The 20,609-nt window shown below is 32.7% G+C and overlaps 2 protein-coding genes across 5 annotated transcripts in view; one reads left to right on the plus strand and one right to left on the minus strand.

Annotated features, from left to right (window-relative positions):
* The window catches only part of Fancl (FA complementation group L), a 62,931-nt gene extending 43,086 nt beyond the window's left edge, over positions 1 to 19,845 (plus strand). The window contains exons 8-14 of one of the 2 annotated variants that reach the window (XM_015479650.2): positions 16,116 to 16,266; positions 16,573 to 16,656; positions 16,919 to 16,964; positions 17,075 to 17,156; positions 17,910 to 18,026; positions 18,974 to 19,045; positions 19,317 to 19,845. In XM_015479650.2, the coding sequence (XP_015335136.1) occupies positions 16,116 to 16,266; positions 16,573 to 16,656; positions 16,919 to 16,964; positions 17,075 to 17,156; positions 17,910 to 18,026; positions 18,974 to 19,045; positions 19,317 to 19,352 (588 nt within the window). In that variant the 3' untranslated portion in view covers positions 19,353 to 19,845. The remainder of the gene's footprint in view (positions 1 to 16,115; positions 16,267 to 16,572; positions 16,657 to 16,918; positions 16,965 to 17,074; positions 17,157 to 17,909; positions 18,027 to 18,973; positions 19,046 to 19,316) is intronic. The other variant, XM_015479651.2, reaches the window with a different exon arrangement.
* Positions 19,379 to 20,609, minus strand: part of Vrk2 (VRK serine/threonine kinase 2) — a 108,533-nt gene continuing 107,302 nt past the window's right edge. Inside the window, exon 12 of one of the 3 annotated variants that reach the window (XM_015479647.2) lies at positions 19,379 to 19,754. In XM_015479647.2, the coding sequence (XP_015335133.1) occupies positions 19,410 to 19,754 (345 nt within the window). In that variant the 3' untranslated portion in view covers positions 19,379 to 19,409. Of the gene's footprint in view, positions 20,289 to 20,609 lie in introns of all 3 variants that reach the window. The other 2 variants (XM_015479648.2, XM_048804303.1) reach the window with 2 other exon arrangements.

Below are 20,609 nucleotides of genomic sequence, written 5' to 3' on the forward strand. Positions count from 1 at the left end.
GTGGAATATCCTTGCCACAGGCAGTTGGGATCTTCAGATCTGGTTAATGCAATAAGCAGTGGTATTTATATTTTTTATCATGGAAATCTGATATTCTTGGAATGGTGCCATGAATGAAGAAGAGCAAAACTAATGATAAAGCCTCTGGCTGATAATCTGATGGTGAATGAAGAATTTGTAATTAAAGGAAACAGTCCTATTACATAGCAGGGAGCATGATCCATTAGTTAGAGCAGCACACTAGCAGTTGGGTATCCTTGGTTCTGTTTACAGTTCAGCCACTGACTTAATTGTATAATTTCAAACAAGTCACATGACTGTCCTTTGCCTCAGTTCATATGTATGTGAATCTTTTTTCTCTCTCACAGATATGTTGAGAAAATTAAATTTGGTTAATAACAAATCCAATATCAGGGGTACAGACAAACAAAACTTAATTATTCACTATAAGTAACCTGTGTAAGTTCTTTTGAACAACAAGATTTTAATTTTTGGTTTTTTTGTTTGTTTTCGCTGTCTCTGTCAAATAGTACTGAATTTTTGTTCATTCCTAAATTGGTTAATTACATATGCTTTTGCTTTCTTGGCAATCTTAATTGTTGCCACAGTGGTGTGGATAAAAAGGATCAAAAGAAGAAAAGTTCATTATTGTGATTATGTGATATGATAGAAAAAGTGTGAGAGAAGGAGTAATGGGTTCTATTAGACTCAGTCTATAATTAACTGCCTTTCTTTTTTTTCCCTTTTCAATAACTATGTATTTTAAAAATACTCTGCATTAATTCTAAAAGAGAAGGAAAAAAGAGGGAAAATGGTAGCAGTCAAAATTAAGAAAACAAAAAATCACCTTTTATACCTTATTTAGAATTGGAATCTTACTGGATAATAGTTTCAAAAACTGTTTTGTTATTTAGCAAATTTCATTTTCAAAATATCATTGATAATATTGTACATGTATTATTCCAGATAATCCTTAGACTCACTTGGGTTAGGCCCGGGGGTGGGGCAGTGTCTTGGAAGGAGTCAATGGTGTAGTAAAATCATTAACCTCATGGCCAGATGCAAAACAGAAAGAGCAAGGGACTGGAGTCCCATTATCCCCTCACAGTAACACCACTTTGGGGATCAAGCCTTTAATACATGGACCTTTGGGAGATATTTGAGATCCAAACTATAGCAGTATTATAATTTGCTATTACATTCTCTTATATTTATGCTAACTTTTGTTTGTTTCAGGCATTGTATATCAATTTCCCACTGTGGATAATGAATTGGCTGCTCTCTCTCTCTGTTGCCACTCTATATACACAAGAATACTTCTTAATCTCTTGTTTTTTTATCAATAATTATATTGTAATTTTGATGTAAATATTCAATGTTTATGTCATTCTGACTATGTATGCTATGCAAGTAAACAGTATGTAGTTAACTATAATTATTTTTCCTTCAACATCCTGGTTTTGTTATTCCTAAAGTTAAGAATTATCTTATTTTTTTTATTCACTGAGTTTTCTAAATTGGATATAACTCATTTAACTCCATATACCTATGATAGATCTAAGTAAATGTTTTTAGTGGTCAAACAGATGTATGAATTTGAATCTCAATCAGTTACAAGTTAGATTAAAGAAGAAAATATGTACTATAATTTCAGTTTATTTCAAGTATTATTGAAGTTGGTCGAAGCTTTGTAGAAGATTTGAGACCTGTGACTGTGAACACATGAATGACATAGTTCTATGAAATGGTAAAATTCTTATGCGAATTTGGAGATCCCAAGAAACTAGTTTTATTGAACAGGTTGTTTGTCAGGTGCTTTTACTGTTACCTTAAGTTACAGTTTAAATGATTTACCTGTTGATGTTAATCTGTCTTCACTGTAGATGTTCATTGTAGTCTTCATAGTTATTCTGCAGGACTACTGTAGCATAACAAAGTCTAAACTTCTGGATGAAATCCTGTCTCTGTCTTTACCAGTTCATGACCTTATATATATTGTTTATTTAACTTTATAAAAAGAAGGAAATAATAATTTGTCATAGATTGCATGTTGGAGTAAACAGATATGAATGAAAGTCCTGTTGAATTGGAAAGTGCTATATGGAGATGTACAAAGTGATATAAGGAGTTTTGTGCATTGGTGAGCTTTTAATAAAATAGAAAAGAAATAATATATGTTTACACAAATTTAAATTATGTATTTGTATAGACAATAGATTTAGGGAACCAAACCAGAGTATTGGAGTTGGTTAATTGTGGAAGCAATGGGGCAGTATTATTATTATGTATTTGTATATACATATATGCATAAATACATAGTAACAAATAGTTGGTCTATTATTGAATTATGTATACTTTTAAGACTTTAGATAGTGTTTCCCATTTATATGCAGCATTAAGGAATTTTCTGATGTTCAAAATGAAATGGGGATGATTGATGAAAAATAACTACCAATTTCACCAAGTATGTGGATGTAGCAGATGACTATATATTGTGTAAGAAAAGATAAAAGATGTTAAGAGAAATATTATTTGATTTTATTGGGTAACATTGTTCATACTTAAATAAACTAATAATGTTACCTTTGGAGTAAATCAGTGAAATATTTGTACATAGCAGATGTGCCAAGTAAAAGAAAAAAAACAGTTTATAAATGACTTCTTAATGGTATATTTTATATTTTTAAATGCTTTTGAATACAAGAAAATTATTTTAGCTAATTATCCAGTAAAGTTAATTTCTTACAACCCACATACTGTTTATTAACATTCTCTACCTCAGGTTTTGTTCCTGTCAGGGACTCTGGTGAATTGATAGGCTGTCTATTTGTACTTTTATTATTTTTTTTAATCCTAGGGTTAATTTGGAATGTGTGGGTGTTGATGTGCTTGTGAATGGGAGTATTTTTATGTTTTAAAACATTCTTTTAGAAACATAGCCCATTTTAAAGGTAAAGTCTAGTAGGTTGCAGGCAGAAAAATTCACTAAGGAAAAGTGTTAATTCACATATCTCTTAGATATCACTAAGAGATATTAGTTCTTTCAGCTAGGAAAGAACTCCACCATATTTTTATAGTGAAATAGATGTTGAATGTTAGAAGCCAATTCAATTTAGCAGATAGATGTAGGGAGCCAAACCAGAGTATTGGAGTTGGTTAATTGTGGAAGCAATGGGGCAGTATTTATTTAATGATGTCACTATTTGTGGTTAGTTCCCTGGCTCTGGCTATGAGAGTAGCATGGGCAGTCAGCAATACACTAATTTTCTGTTAGACTTAACTTTATTTGATGTAAAGATTTTTGTTGCCATTTATTTCTTTATTTCATTGTTTTTAGTATGAATGATTAAAAATTAGATAGAGCTAACTTTTTTTGCTGCATAGGTTATACCTTTATTTGATATAACCTAACTGGAATGAAAAGCTGGACTGGTTTATATTTTTTACTAATTGGCTTGTTTGTTTAAAACAAGGATAGCTAAGGACAAAATTGAAAATGTCTATTTTCAACATGCACTAGACTTTTCTTTTTTAAAGTAGAATTACTGCAGTCATTCTATGATGGCTTCACATGAGATGATTGTTTCATTTGGCTTTGCGGGCAGATACCCTCTTCACATGAATTGAAAACAGCTAATATTTTAATGATCAGTGGTCAATTAAATAACTTAAGTATTGAAGAGATGATAAATTCTTTGTGGATTGCTTTGACAACAAACAGCATTTGATTAAACAGATTCAGTTATAGATGTATCTATAGAAAACAGTTGAGAACATCATCAGTGAAGCAAGCAAGAAAGATCAAATGAACTGAGTATTTAGAAGATTTATTACCTCTTTAAAGATATCTGATTAGAAATATTGCAATCAACATTAAAATTTTTTAAAAAGTTTAATCTTTAATATTTCCTTATTCTATTGAAACTTTTGAATTCCCTAAAGATAAAGATAAAAATGGTTATTAGAGGATTTATCTGCAAGTGTTATAAGGAAGTATAAAAAATCAGAATGGGAAACAACTGTTGCAAGTACCAGAAAATTATGCTATTAATTTAAGTGTCATCAGAGCACAAAAGATCATATTCTGGGACTATGTGAACATTATTAAGATACTGGAAATAATAGTACTTAAGATGAAGATATTATACTCTAAGATCTGGTTAAGTGACTGACATTATTGCTTCACTTCAGGTATTATAAAAGTAACAAAATGCTTTTAAAGATAATAAGCGTTACATTTTGAGATTGGCAGTGTTCACACTTTCCTGCTTAAGTGCTTTCCTAGTTTAACGTAATTTAATAACAGTTATGGGGGAATAGCTAACATCTTAGTTCCCATATATATCTTTCTTCCTTTCTTCTCCAATATATTCATATTTTATATATCCATGTAGATACTTAAAAGTTATAGACATAGATATATAAAAGTGATATAATTTCATTCTCTTAAGTGATGGTGTATGAACTATGACTGTTATACCTTCTTTATTGTTGCTATAAGGAATATTGTTATTCTGTATTTGTTTTTAAGTTCCTAATTGTTGGGAAAAAAAACTATTATAAAGGAGCTACAGCTATATAGATCCATTACCATCCAGTAATCTGAATTTTGTTAAAAAAACAGCTTTATTGAGGTATAATTGACATATAATAAGCTGAACATACTCAAGTGTACACTTTGGTGTGTTTTAACAAACATTTACCCATGAAATCATCTGTACAATCCAGATATATCCAGATGTGACAAATAAACATTTGTCACACCCAAGTGTCCTTCCTCTTTGTAGTCCCTGTCTCCTGTTCTTTCTGTCTCTGCTGTCTCTTCCCTGGTCCCCCTGCTTTCTATCACTAGATTAATTTGCATTTTGTAGAATTTACATAATTTTTGTGATTTTTGATGTCAGGTTTCTTTCTACAGTGTAATTACTTTGAATTACTTCATCCATGTTGTAGTGTGTTCATTTGTTTTTTATTGCTAAGTGTTTGTGTGTGTACCACATAAATTCCACATTGACCTGTGGATATACATGTGGGTTGTTTTTAGGATGTGGCTATTACAAATAAAGCTGCGATGCACATTAATTCAGTGTTGTATAAACATGTTTTCATTTCTTCAGGGCAAATACATAGGAGAGTAGTGGCTGGATCACATAGGAGGGGTATCTTTTTAACTTTATAAGAAATTACCAAACTATTTTCTGAGCTGGTTGTGCTGCTTTCCATTCCTAACAGTAGTGTTTGAGGCTTCTTATTCAGCTGCTTCCTTGTTCACATTTGGTATGGTCACTCAGTTTCATTTGCATCACTGTAATCTGCATTTAATGCTCTCTCAAAAGTGATTTTAATTTACAGTTACTTAATGAACAGTGGTGTTGAACATCTTTTCATGTGCTTATTTATCATCCAGATATCTTTGTTGAAGTGCCTTCACATTTTTTGCCTAAATGCCTACATTAAAGGAGAGACACATCAAATTTATGGGTTGGAAGATTTATTGAATCTTGAGGCAAAATTTCTTCCAGTTGACTTTTTTTTTTTTTTTTTTAATCTTTTAGTGGCTGGATCAGGTGCACCACAACCATTTCACCCTGACCGAGTGAAAGTAGTTTCCTTACTTCAGGTCAACCAGTGGTGGAAGTTATCCACATATGTATAAGTCTTCATGGCAACAATTAGTGTTGATCACAGGGCACTACAACTTAGTCAAGTTGACATTAAAAACCAAGAATCACAGTAGATAATAAAACTAACCTCTCTTTCATTGACATTTTTTCCTCAATTAGTTTTGCAAAACCTTAGGATGAAAGAACAAATTGTTAGTTATAAGAAGGGTTACTATTTTTGAAGAATTTATTTACCAATTTTCATTGAACTTTTATTAAAATAAAATTACTTACCTAAAAAAAAAGAAGTCAGTTCTCTACATATTGATCTGTAGATTCAGTGTAACCCAAATCAAAATTTGAACATTTTTTTTACAAATTGAAAAATTATTTTAAAATTCATATAACAATGCAAATGACCTATGCAATAATTGAACTAATCCTAAAAAAGAACAAAGTGGGAGAACTAACCCTACCTGAACTAAAAACTTGTTAATCCACCTTTTTCAAGATAATGTGATACTGTCAAAAGGTAGACACACAGTCACCGAAATTGAAAATTTTAGAAATAAACTCATTCATATATAGATACCTGTTTTCAACAAACATGCAAGGACATTTCAATATAAGAAGGACAGTCTTTTTAACAACTGGTGATGAAACAATTGGATGTCTGTGTGTCAAAAAGAAGAAATTTAATAATAATTTAATAATATACCAAAATTAGTTCCTAATGGATCATAACCTTAATGTAAAACCTAACACTACAAAACTTCTAGAAGAAACATGGGAGAATGTGTTCATAGCTTTAGGTTAGGCAGAATTTTCTTATTATACCATGAAATACAGAATTGGACTTCATCAAAATAAAAAATTTCTATCATTGAAAAAGGTACTGTTAATAGAATGAAACAGCAAGACACACAGACTAAGAGAAAATATTTAGAAATTATATACTTGATAATGCACTTGTCTTCGGAATAGGTCAAGAACTCTCAAAGCTCAAGAAAACCCATATATTTCTAGTTTCTTAAGGATAACTCTTTTATGACCATTAAAGCTGTATATAAATTGACTTTTTGTGAAAAAAGTCTCCAAAATGTACTTACTTAACTCGGAGAATTGAACTTCATGTGCCTGATGACCTTTGGCTAGGTGTCAGATGATTGCTTCCTACTTCACTTCCTCTGCAACACTCTGAGCTACTTTGCTTTAGTCAGCTTCATAATGGTATGTCTTCACAAAACACCCCACCTCAGCTTTACCATTCTCATTTTTCTCTCTCTGACCAAAGGTACTTGGGGGAGCCACTAGGTATACATATGTGTGCAAACCTGGAAATGTAAGAAAATTAATCCTCCTAAAGGCAACTTGACCAGTGGGGAATGGAAGCCAGTAATAAATGCTTCTGGATTCTATTTCTGGGACAGGAATTCCTTAGAATTCTTTACAGCTTCTTGTAAAGCCACCATTGAGCACAGTGGCTGGCCTGAAAACACACCCTTATTTTCGCTTTTCCTCTTGTCCAGTCCCCACTCCTACTCTCTTAGTTCATTTCCAACACACTTGCCTCAGATAAGCCTTTGTCTCAGGCTTTGCTTTCTGAGGGGATCTCATACTCAAATTGTCATTGTCATATGCTACAGATAAATATGGCATAGGAGGTGTTCTAAATACAACACTCATACTTATAGCCTGGAAATTCACCTTTTAAAAAAATTCTGATGTTTGCTATGTGATTATTTGACTTGTTTTTCAGGACTGAACAAAACCTATGCAACTACATATGATTTCCTATGTTGTTTAACTTGGCACACCTTCTTTAAAATCGATTTATAAATCAAAGGCTGCACTAGGCTTCTTTAAAATGATATCCTTGACCCCAGAAAATTTAATCTTCCTCACAATTGCTATCAACTTCTTTTGACTTGTAACCACAATTCAAATGAGTAGCAGTGGACTGTAGGCACTAACATTTTAGCTGCATTTATAGCTAATTTGTAGAATGAAAGAAAAGTGTTTCTCAGTATTTCAGTTATACTGAAATACAGGTACTACTATGTTTTGAAGAGTTTGGATCTAAGCATATAAATAATTCATCAATGAATTGATGACGTGGTAAGAAAAACCAGATCACAAACCTCTTTTACTAATGATACTTATTAGCTCCAGTCATGGAGCTAATAAGAAGAATTTCCTTTATTCACTGCTTATGCTCCATAAGCAATAATTAGAAAAAATGACACCTTTAAGGTTTGGGAATAATGATGTGGTTTATTTATTAAACATGAACATGAACAAAATAACCAACCTGGCCTTACCCTGCTCAGATATTGAGATACTTGATTTATGTACATGTTCCAGCATGAAAATTGGAAAGTGTTGCAAAAAGAGCCTGAGTGGGCTTTGGAGTAGTGGCTTGTTTTGGAATTGTAAAACTATTCAGGAAATAGAATAAGTCTTTGTTTTCTGTTAAAGTCATCATTTGATGATCTTTGGCCAAACTAACTTACTAATGGTTCATGATCTCAAGTTTTAAATGGAAAAGATATACTGAATGGATGGTTGATTTAGAAATCTTTTCAATTGTCTGTGTTCAGAAAATCTTAGTAAATCAACACAGGGATCCCAAATAACATTTGTTGTTGTTGTTGTTTTAATGGTAAAACCTATATACAGAGTAATCCAGACACCTGATTCAGGTGCAGAGAATTTCACTGTCTTAAGTGAACCCAATTTTGGAATGATTTATTAGTATCTTTATGCTTGTTTTCCAAATCATTTGGAGATATCTTTGCCTCTAAAAATAGTACTTCGGCTTGGTGCTAAATACTTTAAGAGTAATACTTTGGCAGTGGCATACACCTGTAATCCCAGCAACTGGGAGGCTGAGACAGGAGGATCACAAGCTTCAAACCAGACTCAGAAACTTAGTGAGGCCCTGATGAATTAAATGAGATCCTGTTTCAAAATAAAAAATAAAAAGGGTTGGGGCTATAGCTTAGTACCCTGGATTCAGTTTGTAGTACCCTATTCCCCCCAAAGCAATACTTAGAATTCTTCTGACCTTCATTTTTTTACCATAGGAAGATTACATTCTGTATCAGGGGATAGCTCCTTGTTACACTTAGCTCTTGTGTGCCTTGTGCATGTAACATTTTAGAGGCAGTTTCCCAATTTCTCTTGTTCATTCAGAGCTCCTCCTTTCCCCCCGCCTGCTGTAGCAGAACCCTACATTAAAATGGACAAAAAAAAAAAATCTATTGTGGTTGACCTTGAACATAGACCTTTGTTGCAAACCTTGAAGTAGTTGAAGTAAAATGTTTGAGGCTGCTCTTCCTTTTTAACCTTTTGGTATTTTCCAGGTTTCTCATAATGTTTCCTCTTTATTTTTTAAATTTTTTAAATATTTTGGTGGTAGGTGTCTTAAAGACAGTCTGTTTTACATCTTTCTTCCACCACACCAGAATTTTAGTTGAGAGGCTTCAGCATTATGGTAATGGATTGTGAGCTACTTTTCTTCTTTATGAGAGACTTTATTGTTTGGGGCCTTCAGCCCTATAGATGTATATGTATGGGTTTACTTGACCTTTTTCTGCAGTTAGTTTCTATTGTCTTCTCAAATTTTTCTGGTCTTTTTTCCTTCTATTGTATTTCTTTTAATCGTAGCACTGTATGTATATACACTGTAAGTATGTGAATTCTTCAGTCACAATGCTCTGAGTATAAATTTTGGGTCTTTAGTATATTTAGTCCTTATAACTGCTTTGCTATTCCTGCTAGAAATTTGTGGTTCTAAATCTATTTCAAAAATTCAATTTTGAGGGGAGATTGCAATCTTTGCTGTATATTTTAGAAAATAATAATCACGTAATACATTTTGACTTAAATATGTGGAGACCGTAAAATATAATGTAATCTAAATATTTTTATTTCTACCTAAAAGCTAATATTTTTATATGAAAGTTCTTTTGATCGAGATAAAATATTACAGTAAATCAAATATACATTATATTTAATAGATATGCATTTATATATAATTTGACAAAATCTGTTTACAAATGAGAATTTGAAATAAATGGGAGTACATTATAGTAATTGGCATCTTAAAAGGGAATATGGATTCTTTAAGTGGAAAGCATTACTTTATGGATTTTCAAACAGATTTAGAATTCTTGACTTTTAGGCCTGGAAGTTACCTTGTAAGTTATCTGTTGCACACCTACATTTATAATTACAGTTTTTAAAGCTTTAGAGAGGTTAAGCATATCTCAGATACCTCATTACTTTCAAGATTAGAGCTGTGACTTGCTTATGAACTGGGCATTTGTATCCTAGTATCAGAGACCTCAACATAATCCTATTAGTTTTACTGACAACATATTTTTTGGTATATTACATATATCATGAAATGAAAGGATGGCTATCTGACCTTTTATATCTATTTTTACCTAGGCTTTTTTATGATTATAAAAATAATGTGTTATTGTAGAAAATAAAAAGTACAAACAAGAGTATCAAAATTGTCATTATAAAGAGGGTTAGGTTGTTTTTTAACCACACTAACCAGGGGCTAATGAAGAAATGGAATAAAGTAATTAGAACAGATTCAGAACAAAACTACTGTTGATTAGTCTGGAGTAGATTAAGGTCATGGATCAGGGTCCCATAGGACCTGCAAAATGTTTGTCTGTTTACTGAGGTTCTGTGATAAAGTAGTGACTAATAATGGGAGTCTGGTGAGAAAAGAGCCAAACTCTGGGATTGAGCTGTTATTGAAGGAAAAGCTACTTCAGAGAATACATATTCCCTATCCAGTGTACTTTATTTTTTTTTTCACCATCATCTTCTAACCCTGAGACTGTTCTAATTTCCTTTGGTTACCCTAAAGTTTGGAGTTAGAGAAATAATGCCTAAACTGAGGAGGTTAATTTTTTTTTTGGTACCAGGGATTGAATTCAGAGTCACTCAGCTACTGAGCCACTTCCCCAGTCCTATTTTGTATTTTATTTAGAGACAGGGTCTCACTGAGTGAATATTTTTTATTAGATCATGCATATTTTGTCTTTAGGGAATTCTCCCATTATCCCCCCGTTTCATATTTTTATCTGTTCATTTTTATTCTCCTTATTGATTTGATCAATAATCCCTTATATATTAATGGTAGCAATATTTTCCCTAATATAGTACAGTACATCCTGTTTTCCATTTCCTTTATTGGGCTGTGAACTTACAATAATGTTTTACAGTAATGGCTACAAAATTGAAACATTTACTATTTAATAAACAATTAGTGGGGTTTTTTAATGTTTATTTTTTAGTTTTAGGTGGACACAATGTCTTTATTTTACATTTTATGCAGTGCTGAGGATCGAACCCAGTGCCTCATGCATGCTAGGCAAGCGCTCTGCCACTGAGCCACAACCCCAGCCCACAATTAGTGTTTTGTATACATTATCTCATTCAGATCTCCTGAGGAGTAACACTGTTTCCATATTATAGAACTGCTGTGGTTTGGATAAGTGTCCCCCCAAAGATCCATATGTTAAAGGCTTGGTCCCTAGGGCAGCACCATTTAGGAGGTGGAGCTTTTTGGGAGGTCCATAGGCCACTGGTAATATGTCCTTGTTGGGAATTGTTGGGGCCCAGGCTGCTGCTGCTTTCTTTTGGTTTCCTTGCAGTGAGATGAGCATTTTGCTCTACCACATGCTCCCTGCCATTGCCATTTGGCACCCTTATTAGAGGCCCAGAGGTGATGAGTTTGCCTGATTTTGAGTTGGAAACTCCAGAACTATGAAATGAAGTAAATCTTTGCATTTGATAAGTTATGTTATGGTTTGGCTATGTAATGTTCTCCCAAGGCTCATGTGTTGAAGGCTTGGTCCCTGGTGCAGCATTGTCCAGAGGTGGGGCTTTTGGGAAGTGATTAGATCGTGAGACCTGTGACCTCATCAGTGGATTAATCATTGATAACTGCATGGACTACGTAAGGTGGTGGAAACTGGGCACATGGAACATGATTGGACCAAGAGGTCACTGGGGTCTGTGTCCTCTACCACTATATCATGTCCCTGCTGCCCCTTCCCACTTCCTTCCCTGCTGTTGTGAGCTGAGCAGCTTTTCTCTGCCACACCCTTCTGCTGTGATGTTCTGCCTCACTTCAGAGTAATGGATCCAGCCAACTGTGGACGAAAACCCCCGAAACCATGACAAAATGATGACTAACATAGTTAATTAACACAAGTACTTTATTATAGTGACAGAAAGCTAACACAAGAAACTAAATGAGATTAACTAACTTGCTGAGAAATGCAACTGTACATGGTGGAGCTACGAATGTGCCTTGAGAGTTGACTACAGTCTATGATCTTAACACAGTTTTTTCCCTTTTTTTTTTTTTTTTTGGTACCAGGAATTGAACCCAGGGGCACTTAACCACTGAGTTACGCCCCCAGAACTTTTTTAGTTTGAGACAGGTTCTCACTAAGTTACTTAGGGCCTTGCTACATTGCTGAGGCTTGCCTGGGACTTGTGATCCTCCTGCCTCAGACTCCCAAGTTGCTGAGATTATAGGCATGTGCCACCACTCTTGCTCTGTATTCTTAACAACATCAGTATCTAGCATACAGAATAACACTTGGTAAACACATTATTTATATTTGCTGAACTGAATGTATTAGGTCAGAATTCATTTATGTAGTATTTACTTATTTAATTTTGTATTACTTTGTACTATAAATGAAGACTAGCTTTCTTCATTGCTTGACTCATAGTTTGTTGAATGTGGCTAAAAATTGAGAATTTTAAGTTGAAGATAAAGCATTTTCTTTGATATTTTATAAAATGAATTCTACTTTTACAAACTCATATAGTCCCTAATATCCCAAAATTTATTATAAAAATGAAATATTACTTATTAAAGTTATGATGAAAATGTTCTGAAGGATGCTTTTTTCCTTACAGGCTGGATTGCCTGAATCTTATACAAGTATGACTCTGGGACCATTTAAACTATAACAAGCATGGCTATTCATCGTTCCACCAGTGGTTCTCAACCTTGTCTGCATGTTAGAATCACTGGGGAAACTTTTAAAAGTCCCAGTGCCAAAGGCTGCTCTGAACTAAGATCAATTGAAAAGGAATGTCTGTGTAGAATATATATTAGTGTTATTTGAGTTATTCCTGTGTGATTTTTATTTTAGAGAAAGATGTGCTAATGGTATTTCAGTGGGTTTTTTTTAAAAATTATATTCATAGTTGAAGGAAAGGGTGAATTTTACTAAAAAATTAGAGAATATATTTTTTAATCCTTTTAAGATTGTCTGATTAAGAATGCCTGTCATAGATATTTCATGTCAAAGATTATAATTTACTTATAGAATGAGCTTTTTTCCTAAGAAGACATGATTGCAAGTTTACTATTTAACCCTAATATATTTAAAAAGTTAATTATATAAATTTAGAAATTTATTTTAAAAGGCTAATTATTAAAATTTTTCAGTTATAATAAATAACTCATGCATAATTGATATAATTTAATATTTTAAAGATTCATTTCCCTTTTAATATTGTATTATAAATGTTCAAACATACAGAAACCTTGAAAAAGTTTTATGATGAATACCCATATATCCATTATTTAGATTCTACACTTAACATTTACTGTACTTACTTTATTATATATCTTTACATTTATTCATCACTCTATCCATTCATGAAGCCATCTGATTTTTAGTGCCTTGCAAAATAATTTGCTAGTATTAGAACACTTTTTCTAAAATACATCAGCATGCAAACCTTTTACTTTGTACAATTTGAAAACAATGAAATGCACAAATCTGAAGTATACTATCAACCCAGTAAGTGGACACACCTGTGCAGTCCATATTCAAAATGCAGTATGTTCCATCCCAGGGTCCTATCCCTTCTAGTAAATCACCATTATTTTGATATTTTTCTGATAGCTTAATTATGCCTGTTCCAAACTTCATATAAACAGTAGCAGACAGTATATACTCTTCGTATGTAGGCTTATTTCACCCAGCATAGTTTTGAAATTTACCCATGTTGTGACATATATTAATAGTTTGCTCTTTTTATTCCTGAGTGGTACTCTGTCACTTAAATTTACTGGGATTTATTTATCCTTTTTTTCTATTGATGGGCATCTGGATTATTTCTAGTTTTGGGTTCTTGAGAATAAAGCTTTAGTAAGGGTTCTTGGGAACATAGCTGCAAAGAGCTTTCTGGGGGAAGTCTTGTCATGGACATATCTTTTCACTGCTCTTAGATTAGGCTTGTTAGGTAACAGGATATGGATATGTTCAGTTTTTAAAGACATGCAGTTGCCAAATCTTTCCAAAAGCAATCAGTGCCATTTTACATGCCCACCAGGACTATGAGAGCTCAGGTTGCTTTACATAGCTGCGTTTTTGTTTTGTTTCAACTTAATGTTATCTCACAATTTGTGTTCTCACTCTCTCACCCGTTTCTGAACATTTTCTTTGATCCATTTTTCATTTTATTTTTCAGATTGCATATTGGCCAAAACAGTAAATCTTAAAACAGCATAGTAGTTTTGGTGAGATATGAAACTGCTTGTATTACAAAATGAGTTGCCTTTTTTTTTTTATTTTGAAAAAAATAGTTTAGATAATTTCCCTATAAAATACTTATTGAAATATAACTAACTTTAATTTTACTTACATTATTCCTTATCATTTATGGTATGTGTGTGTGTTTATGAAATCTGATAATGGTTTTTAGGATTTAAAATGCACTTTTTCTATAAATACCAAGTGATCTCTAGTTTGAGGATTGTTTCCTTTTTTTTTATGTTATTTTCTCTCACGTGCTTTTTTTTTTTTTCTGTTATTGGCTCATTTCTTATTTTGAAGTATCTTATTTTCTGTTCAAAATGCAGTTAGAGGGGCTGGGGTTGTGGCTTAGTGGTAGAGCACTTGCTTAGCACGTGTGAGGCACTGGGTTTGATCCCCAGCCCCACATAAAAAACTAAGTAAACAAAGGTATTGTGTCCATCTACAACTAAAAATATTTTTTTAAAACTACAGTTAGAATTTTATTTGTAGCTGCATGTAAGAGAAATGGACATTTGGAAATACTTTCAAATAAAATATTATGAAAACATTTTATGGGGAGAATGAGAAAGGAAAAGACTGCTATACTGATTTAAAAACTAGTTACTTGGGAAGTTAGTTTTCTGATTGCTGGATTTTTTCTTCCAAATTTGTAGGTATGATAGATCAGAAAAGACATTCTACCCTTAGTGTCTTAAAAAGTTATTTTCAGACATTAAGCTCTAGTTCCTACTCTTACTTTTTTTCTTTTGTGTGAAAGAGTTGAACTCAGCTTGATGAAACTGAGCCATGAATTCATCTAACTATAAACACTGATAGAAGTGATGACATGGAATTCGTTTTCCTTAAGCACCTGGGATGTGTAAAGAGTGGCTACTTTCTTTCTCTTACACAGGTTATGTCTTATTCTTGCATTGTTGGCTTATGTCACATTGGCCTAGTACATTTATACTATTTTAAATATGTTTCGCTTATTTGAAAGAGTAACTGCACCCTTTAATTCTTTTCAAATCATTTTACTTTTTATATAAAAAATGCTTAGAAAATAGTTGTGTCTTTTAAACATATCACATTATTTTATAAGTGACTTTGACTTTATTTAAAGGCTGGGCATGGTGGCGCACACCTGTTATCCTAGTGACTCAGGAGACCAGACAGGAGAATTGCAAGTTCAAGGCCAGCTTCACCAAACTTGGTGAAACCCTATCTCAAATAAAAAGGAGCAGGGATATAGCTTAGTGGTAAAGTGACCCTGAGCACAATCCATAATACTACCAAAGGAGCTGGGGGGCGGGGGGGGAGTAAAAATAAAAACTTTTAAAAAATTGGTGGTGGCTTTTAGTGAAAATTTATTTAGGCTAACTCCCACAAGGGATTAATATCTTAAACACCAAATTCAGATGAACTAAAAGTTAAATCATGGTTATCTGAATTCTTGAAAAATATGTTAAACCTTTTTCGTACATTTTGCCTAATTAGAACTGCAAAGGTATTTCTTAATGATAAAGGTTGGTAGTTTTATAATAAAATGACAATGCTGTACTGGACTTCATTTTGAAGCACAAATATTTTCATATCGACATTTAGACACTATGCTCAATACATTAGATATATAGTATATATTAATGAAGTTGTTCATATGTTAGTAATTACTGTGCTATATATGTCATAAAAATATGGGTTTAAAAATTTTTTTCTCTATAAAGGATATAATCTATTGACAGAAAAAGAATCCTGTTAATGCTAGTGGAGATGAAGAGATGTAATACAGGGAGAGTTGTTTTGTTTGTTGGAGTCCACCTTCTAGCTGAAATGAAACAGAGCTTAAAATTTCTAAATTGAGGTATTTTGAGGGAAACATTATTTCCTATTGGTAGAGTGCCATATAACTTATTCAGCTTTCATCTTTACACAGGGCTCCTTAATAAGCATTCATAGTCAGTTTTTGGCAGCCTTAGAATCACTGAAGGCATTCTGGGATGTTATGGATGAAATTGATGAGAAGACCTGGGTACTTGAGCCAGAAAAACCTACCCGGAGGGCAACAGCACGCAGAATTGCATTAGGTAGGGAAAAAGATGATTAGGTTTTATTTTCAGGTATTTAAAATTATATTTATTGGAACTTTTCTGTAACAGAATTGACCAGAATCCCAAGTTACTTACATTAGAAATTGACTGTTTTTTTTTTTAAACTTGAGATCCATGAATCTTTACTGATGATCATGATTCCAAAATTACCTCTTTTAATAAAACATTTCGTTAATCTTTACTTGAGTGGGTATACAGTAAAATTGGCAGTCAGACTGACATGTCTTTGTTGGCTTGATGAACTGGTACACTTGTGAAAACTTTAATCTTCTTTTGTTCTAGGAAATAATGCTTCCATAAATATAGAAGTGGACCCCAGGCATCCTACTATGCTTCCTGAATGCTGCTTTCTTGGAGCTGACCATGGTATCAGAACTCAGAAATATTTTTAACAGAATCATAAAGTCCTTGGCTACCACTGTTAAATATAATTCTGAATTAGAAATAGTAATTACTTTAAATGAAAATTTCTCATTGTGAATTATATACTTTTAATTAACACCATGCATATGATTTAGGTTTTCAAGTCAAATAGTTCAGAAGTTTACTTTCTGTATCAAATGTGGCTGTATGAAATGAGAGAAAACCCTAAATTATTTATTTAATTTTTTTGTTTTAATATCTGAAGTGGTAAAACCCCTGGGAATTAAGCTGAGCAGGAACATACATTTGTGGTAAGTATCTTGGCAATATATTAATTTGTCTATGATTTCACAAATTTTATAGCAAATATATGATTGTATATGTATGTATATATGGTTTTTTTTTTTTTTCATGCTTTTAGGGATCCAGAAAACAGTCTATTACAAAATCTGAAAGATGTTTTAGAAATTGATTTCCCAGCTCGTGGTATCCTGGAAAAATCTGTAAGTTTTATCAGTGCTTTGATATTCCACATTGTGTTGCATAATTAAATTTAAATGCTTCTCTCAGAAAAATGAGGCTAAAAGGGAGGGAATTAGAATAATGTTCTAACACAGACCTCTGAACTACAAATTTTTATATCAAAGAACTTGTTAACCTTTGGTGGTTTTAAATGTACTTTTTATCATGGTCTTCAGCAGCAGAGTGATTGACAGACGTTTATCATTAGAAATAAAGGGAAAAGTCCAAAATAGCTAATGAGATGTTTGGATCTTCTATATTATCTACTTATGGATAACTGAAGTATAGTTTCAGTTAACTTGATGTAAGTGTTTATGAAGGATGACAGTATTTTTTTTAAAATGAAAACTACTATTGCAAAGATAAAGAATTGATGTTCACATAGCTACTAAGGTTGTAGAATACTAAGTGGTGGTGATGTTTTTCTTGTAGTTATATAAATTTTTGAACCTTAGTTAGTAATTACTAGATTATGTCAATTCCCTTATTTACATACTATATAGACATATTCATGCATATTGATGAAATCTCTAAGGCCCCAAAATGAAAGTTGGTACATATGTGTATATTTGAATGAAAAAGGAAATACTAAAAAGTACCTTTACTAGATGTTTAATATGGCAAGTTACTTTTATAAAAATGATATAAAATTTAATATTGTATATGTACTGTTTTTCCCTAATCTTACATATGCATTTTGAAGAAATATGTATATAAATATTTTTCTTTTGAAGGATTTTACTATGGATTGTGGAATTTGTTATGCCTATCAACTTGATGGTACCATTCCTGATCAAGTGTGTGGTAATCCCCAGTGTGGACAGCCTTTTCATCAAATATGCTTATATGAGGTAAAACTAAAAAATAATGGAAAGACTTTTTTTTTCCAGCTAATACAGCATAGAAAATATGCATATTTGAAATATATGAACAAATTTGTTTATTCAGTTGTGATCCCCTTTTGCCTTAATTTCTTTTACCAGTTTACTAGTAAATGAAGAGATGCTTAAAGTATCCAAGAAGGGAGAAAAATCTATCCAGAATATATTTGCAGACTTGTTTTTTGCATAACAGATTAAGTTGGTGGTACATTATCCCAGTGCAAGCTCCATAGATTCATCCTGGTGGCAGCACTGAGGTGAGGGAATTAACACACGGTACAGTACCTTATTTTTCAGGCTGTACTTAACCATAGAAGAAATGCAACAATCACACTTTTCTGGTTAAAGATAGCATTCGGTACTATATACACCATACCAATAGAGACTTCAGATACAAACATCAATTTATATTACATAAATATCAGGTCTGATTATAGAACGCTAAGGGAACATGTGCTTTTGTAATACGAAATTTAACTTTAAAATATTGCTTTGTAATCAGTGGCTTGAGAATACAATCTTGGTGATTAAGACCACAGTGAGATTAAATTTTTGGAAGCTTATAGGATCTTTTGTGGCAGGAGTTCTTTATATTGATTAATGGATTTAGGGAAGGTATATAAACCCCAGGAACTTCTATGCATTATCTTTGAGGGCAAAGAAAGTATAACTCTCATCAAAGGGTCTTATAAACCAGTGGTTCAGACTATTCCACGTTGATCTCCTCTTGTTATTCAACTTAACAATACTCTGGTATTATTTGGCTCAAGAAATGTGTCTCCCCCTACCCAATCCCTAGTGGTGCTTGGAACTGAACCAAGGGCTAAAAATGTATTTCTTACTCTAATAATTAAACAATTAGTAAGGTTAACCATCTGGAATCATACTGACTTTTTTTCTCTTTTTTAAATCTCCAGTGGTTGAGAGGACTACTCACTAGTAGACAGAGTTTTAATATCATCTTTGGTGAATGTCCATACTGTAGTAAGGTAAGCAAAGTGTTTATCACAATTCATAAAATGTGCCTTTTATTAATGTTATAAAAGACACCTATAGAGAATATCAGCTTATCTGAAACTTTTTGAAACACATTCTCTATTTACCTAGTGAGAAAAGTTTTCTCTAAGAACTCCTTTTCTAGATTTCCTCATTTACTTGAAACTTTAGAAAATGATGTCCCAAACTGTATAGTGATATTATTTCTAGCATAAAGAATTTTAGTGTTCACGAACTTTAAAATCATATATATTTTTTTTTTAGCCAATTACCTTGAAAATGTCTGGAAGGAAACCCTGAAATAAGCATTTCTATGAAGAAGTAGAAACTTTATTAAAAGGATTTTATTTGATATCTTCAGAGAATACATAAAGCAAGACATACTAATATCAAAAGGAAAACTATGATGAAGCCATAATAATATACATCTGCCTTTGCCTCTTCACTAAGAGTAAACTGGGAAATTGTAGGCCAGAGTCCTGTAGAACTTTCTAAGTCTGTGACCCCTGTACCAATTGGGGAAGTATGTGTGTACCAAGTAGGAGACCTTGACTTGCTGATTACATCTGAATTGGTAAAATCTTGATAGGGCTCATAAAATGAATTTGGGAATTGCACATAGCTAGATTTTTGGAGAAAACTGTTTATTTCATTCAGAAGTTCTGAAGACTCACAATATTTTCGTCTTCTCTTTCTGCCTTCCTATGGAAAAAAATACATATATAGTTTGTTAGATTTTTTTTGTCTTTTGAATATTCTGTATGAATGCTAAATAAAATTTAATCAAATCAGAGTCATTGGATGGTTCTTTTTAAAACAAATAGACAATTTCACTAAATAGTGTACAATTAAAAACAAAATATGAAAAAACAATTCTCTGGGCAAGATGGTCAAGCTTTTGGCCACTAGTCTCAACCTTGCATATCTTGGCAAGTCAAATGATTCCAGCTTTATTTACTGAGTAACGGATGAGGCTGTGTACAAACCAGGAAAAATTCACAGTGGATGATGTGTCACAATTGTTGCAAAGTTGTGAAGCCCAAACAGGACAGACTGAATAGATAATAAATTAACTGGTTACTTAAATACACATTTCAGAAGTTGCTTCAATGTTTTCACCATCATTCATGTGGATCAGAGCCTCAGGAATCAGTTTTTTCCTCACTACTTAACTGGCTGAAAGTCAGGAGTTGTTCTGTTTCTTCTTCACTTTGGTAATCCTTGGATTGCCCTCTCCTTATTCAATTTATAAAACAAAGCAGAAACACCTTAGTCTTCTTGTTATTTTCATTCAGAAACATCTGCAACACCATCATTCTTCAGTATAAGCTCAATTTCTTTTTTTTTTTTTAATTTTTTATTGTTGGTTGTTCAAAACATTACAAATTTCTTGACATATCATATTCCACACTTTGATTCAAGTGGGTTATGAACTCCCACCTTCACCCCATACACAGATTGCAGAATCACATCAGTTACACATCCATTGATTTACATATTGCCATACTAGTGTCTGTTGTGCTCCGCTGCCTTTCCCATCCTCCACCCTCCCCCCTC

The sequence above is a fragment of the Marmota marmota genome, unplaced genomic scaffold (genome assembly GCF_001458135.2).
Source record: "Marmota marmota marmota unplaced genomic scaffold, marMar, whole genome shotgun sequence".
NCBI classification, from domain to species: domain Eukaryota; kingdom Metazoa; phylum Chordata; class Mammalia; order Rodentia; family Sciuridae; genus Marmota; species Marmota marmota.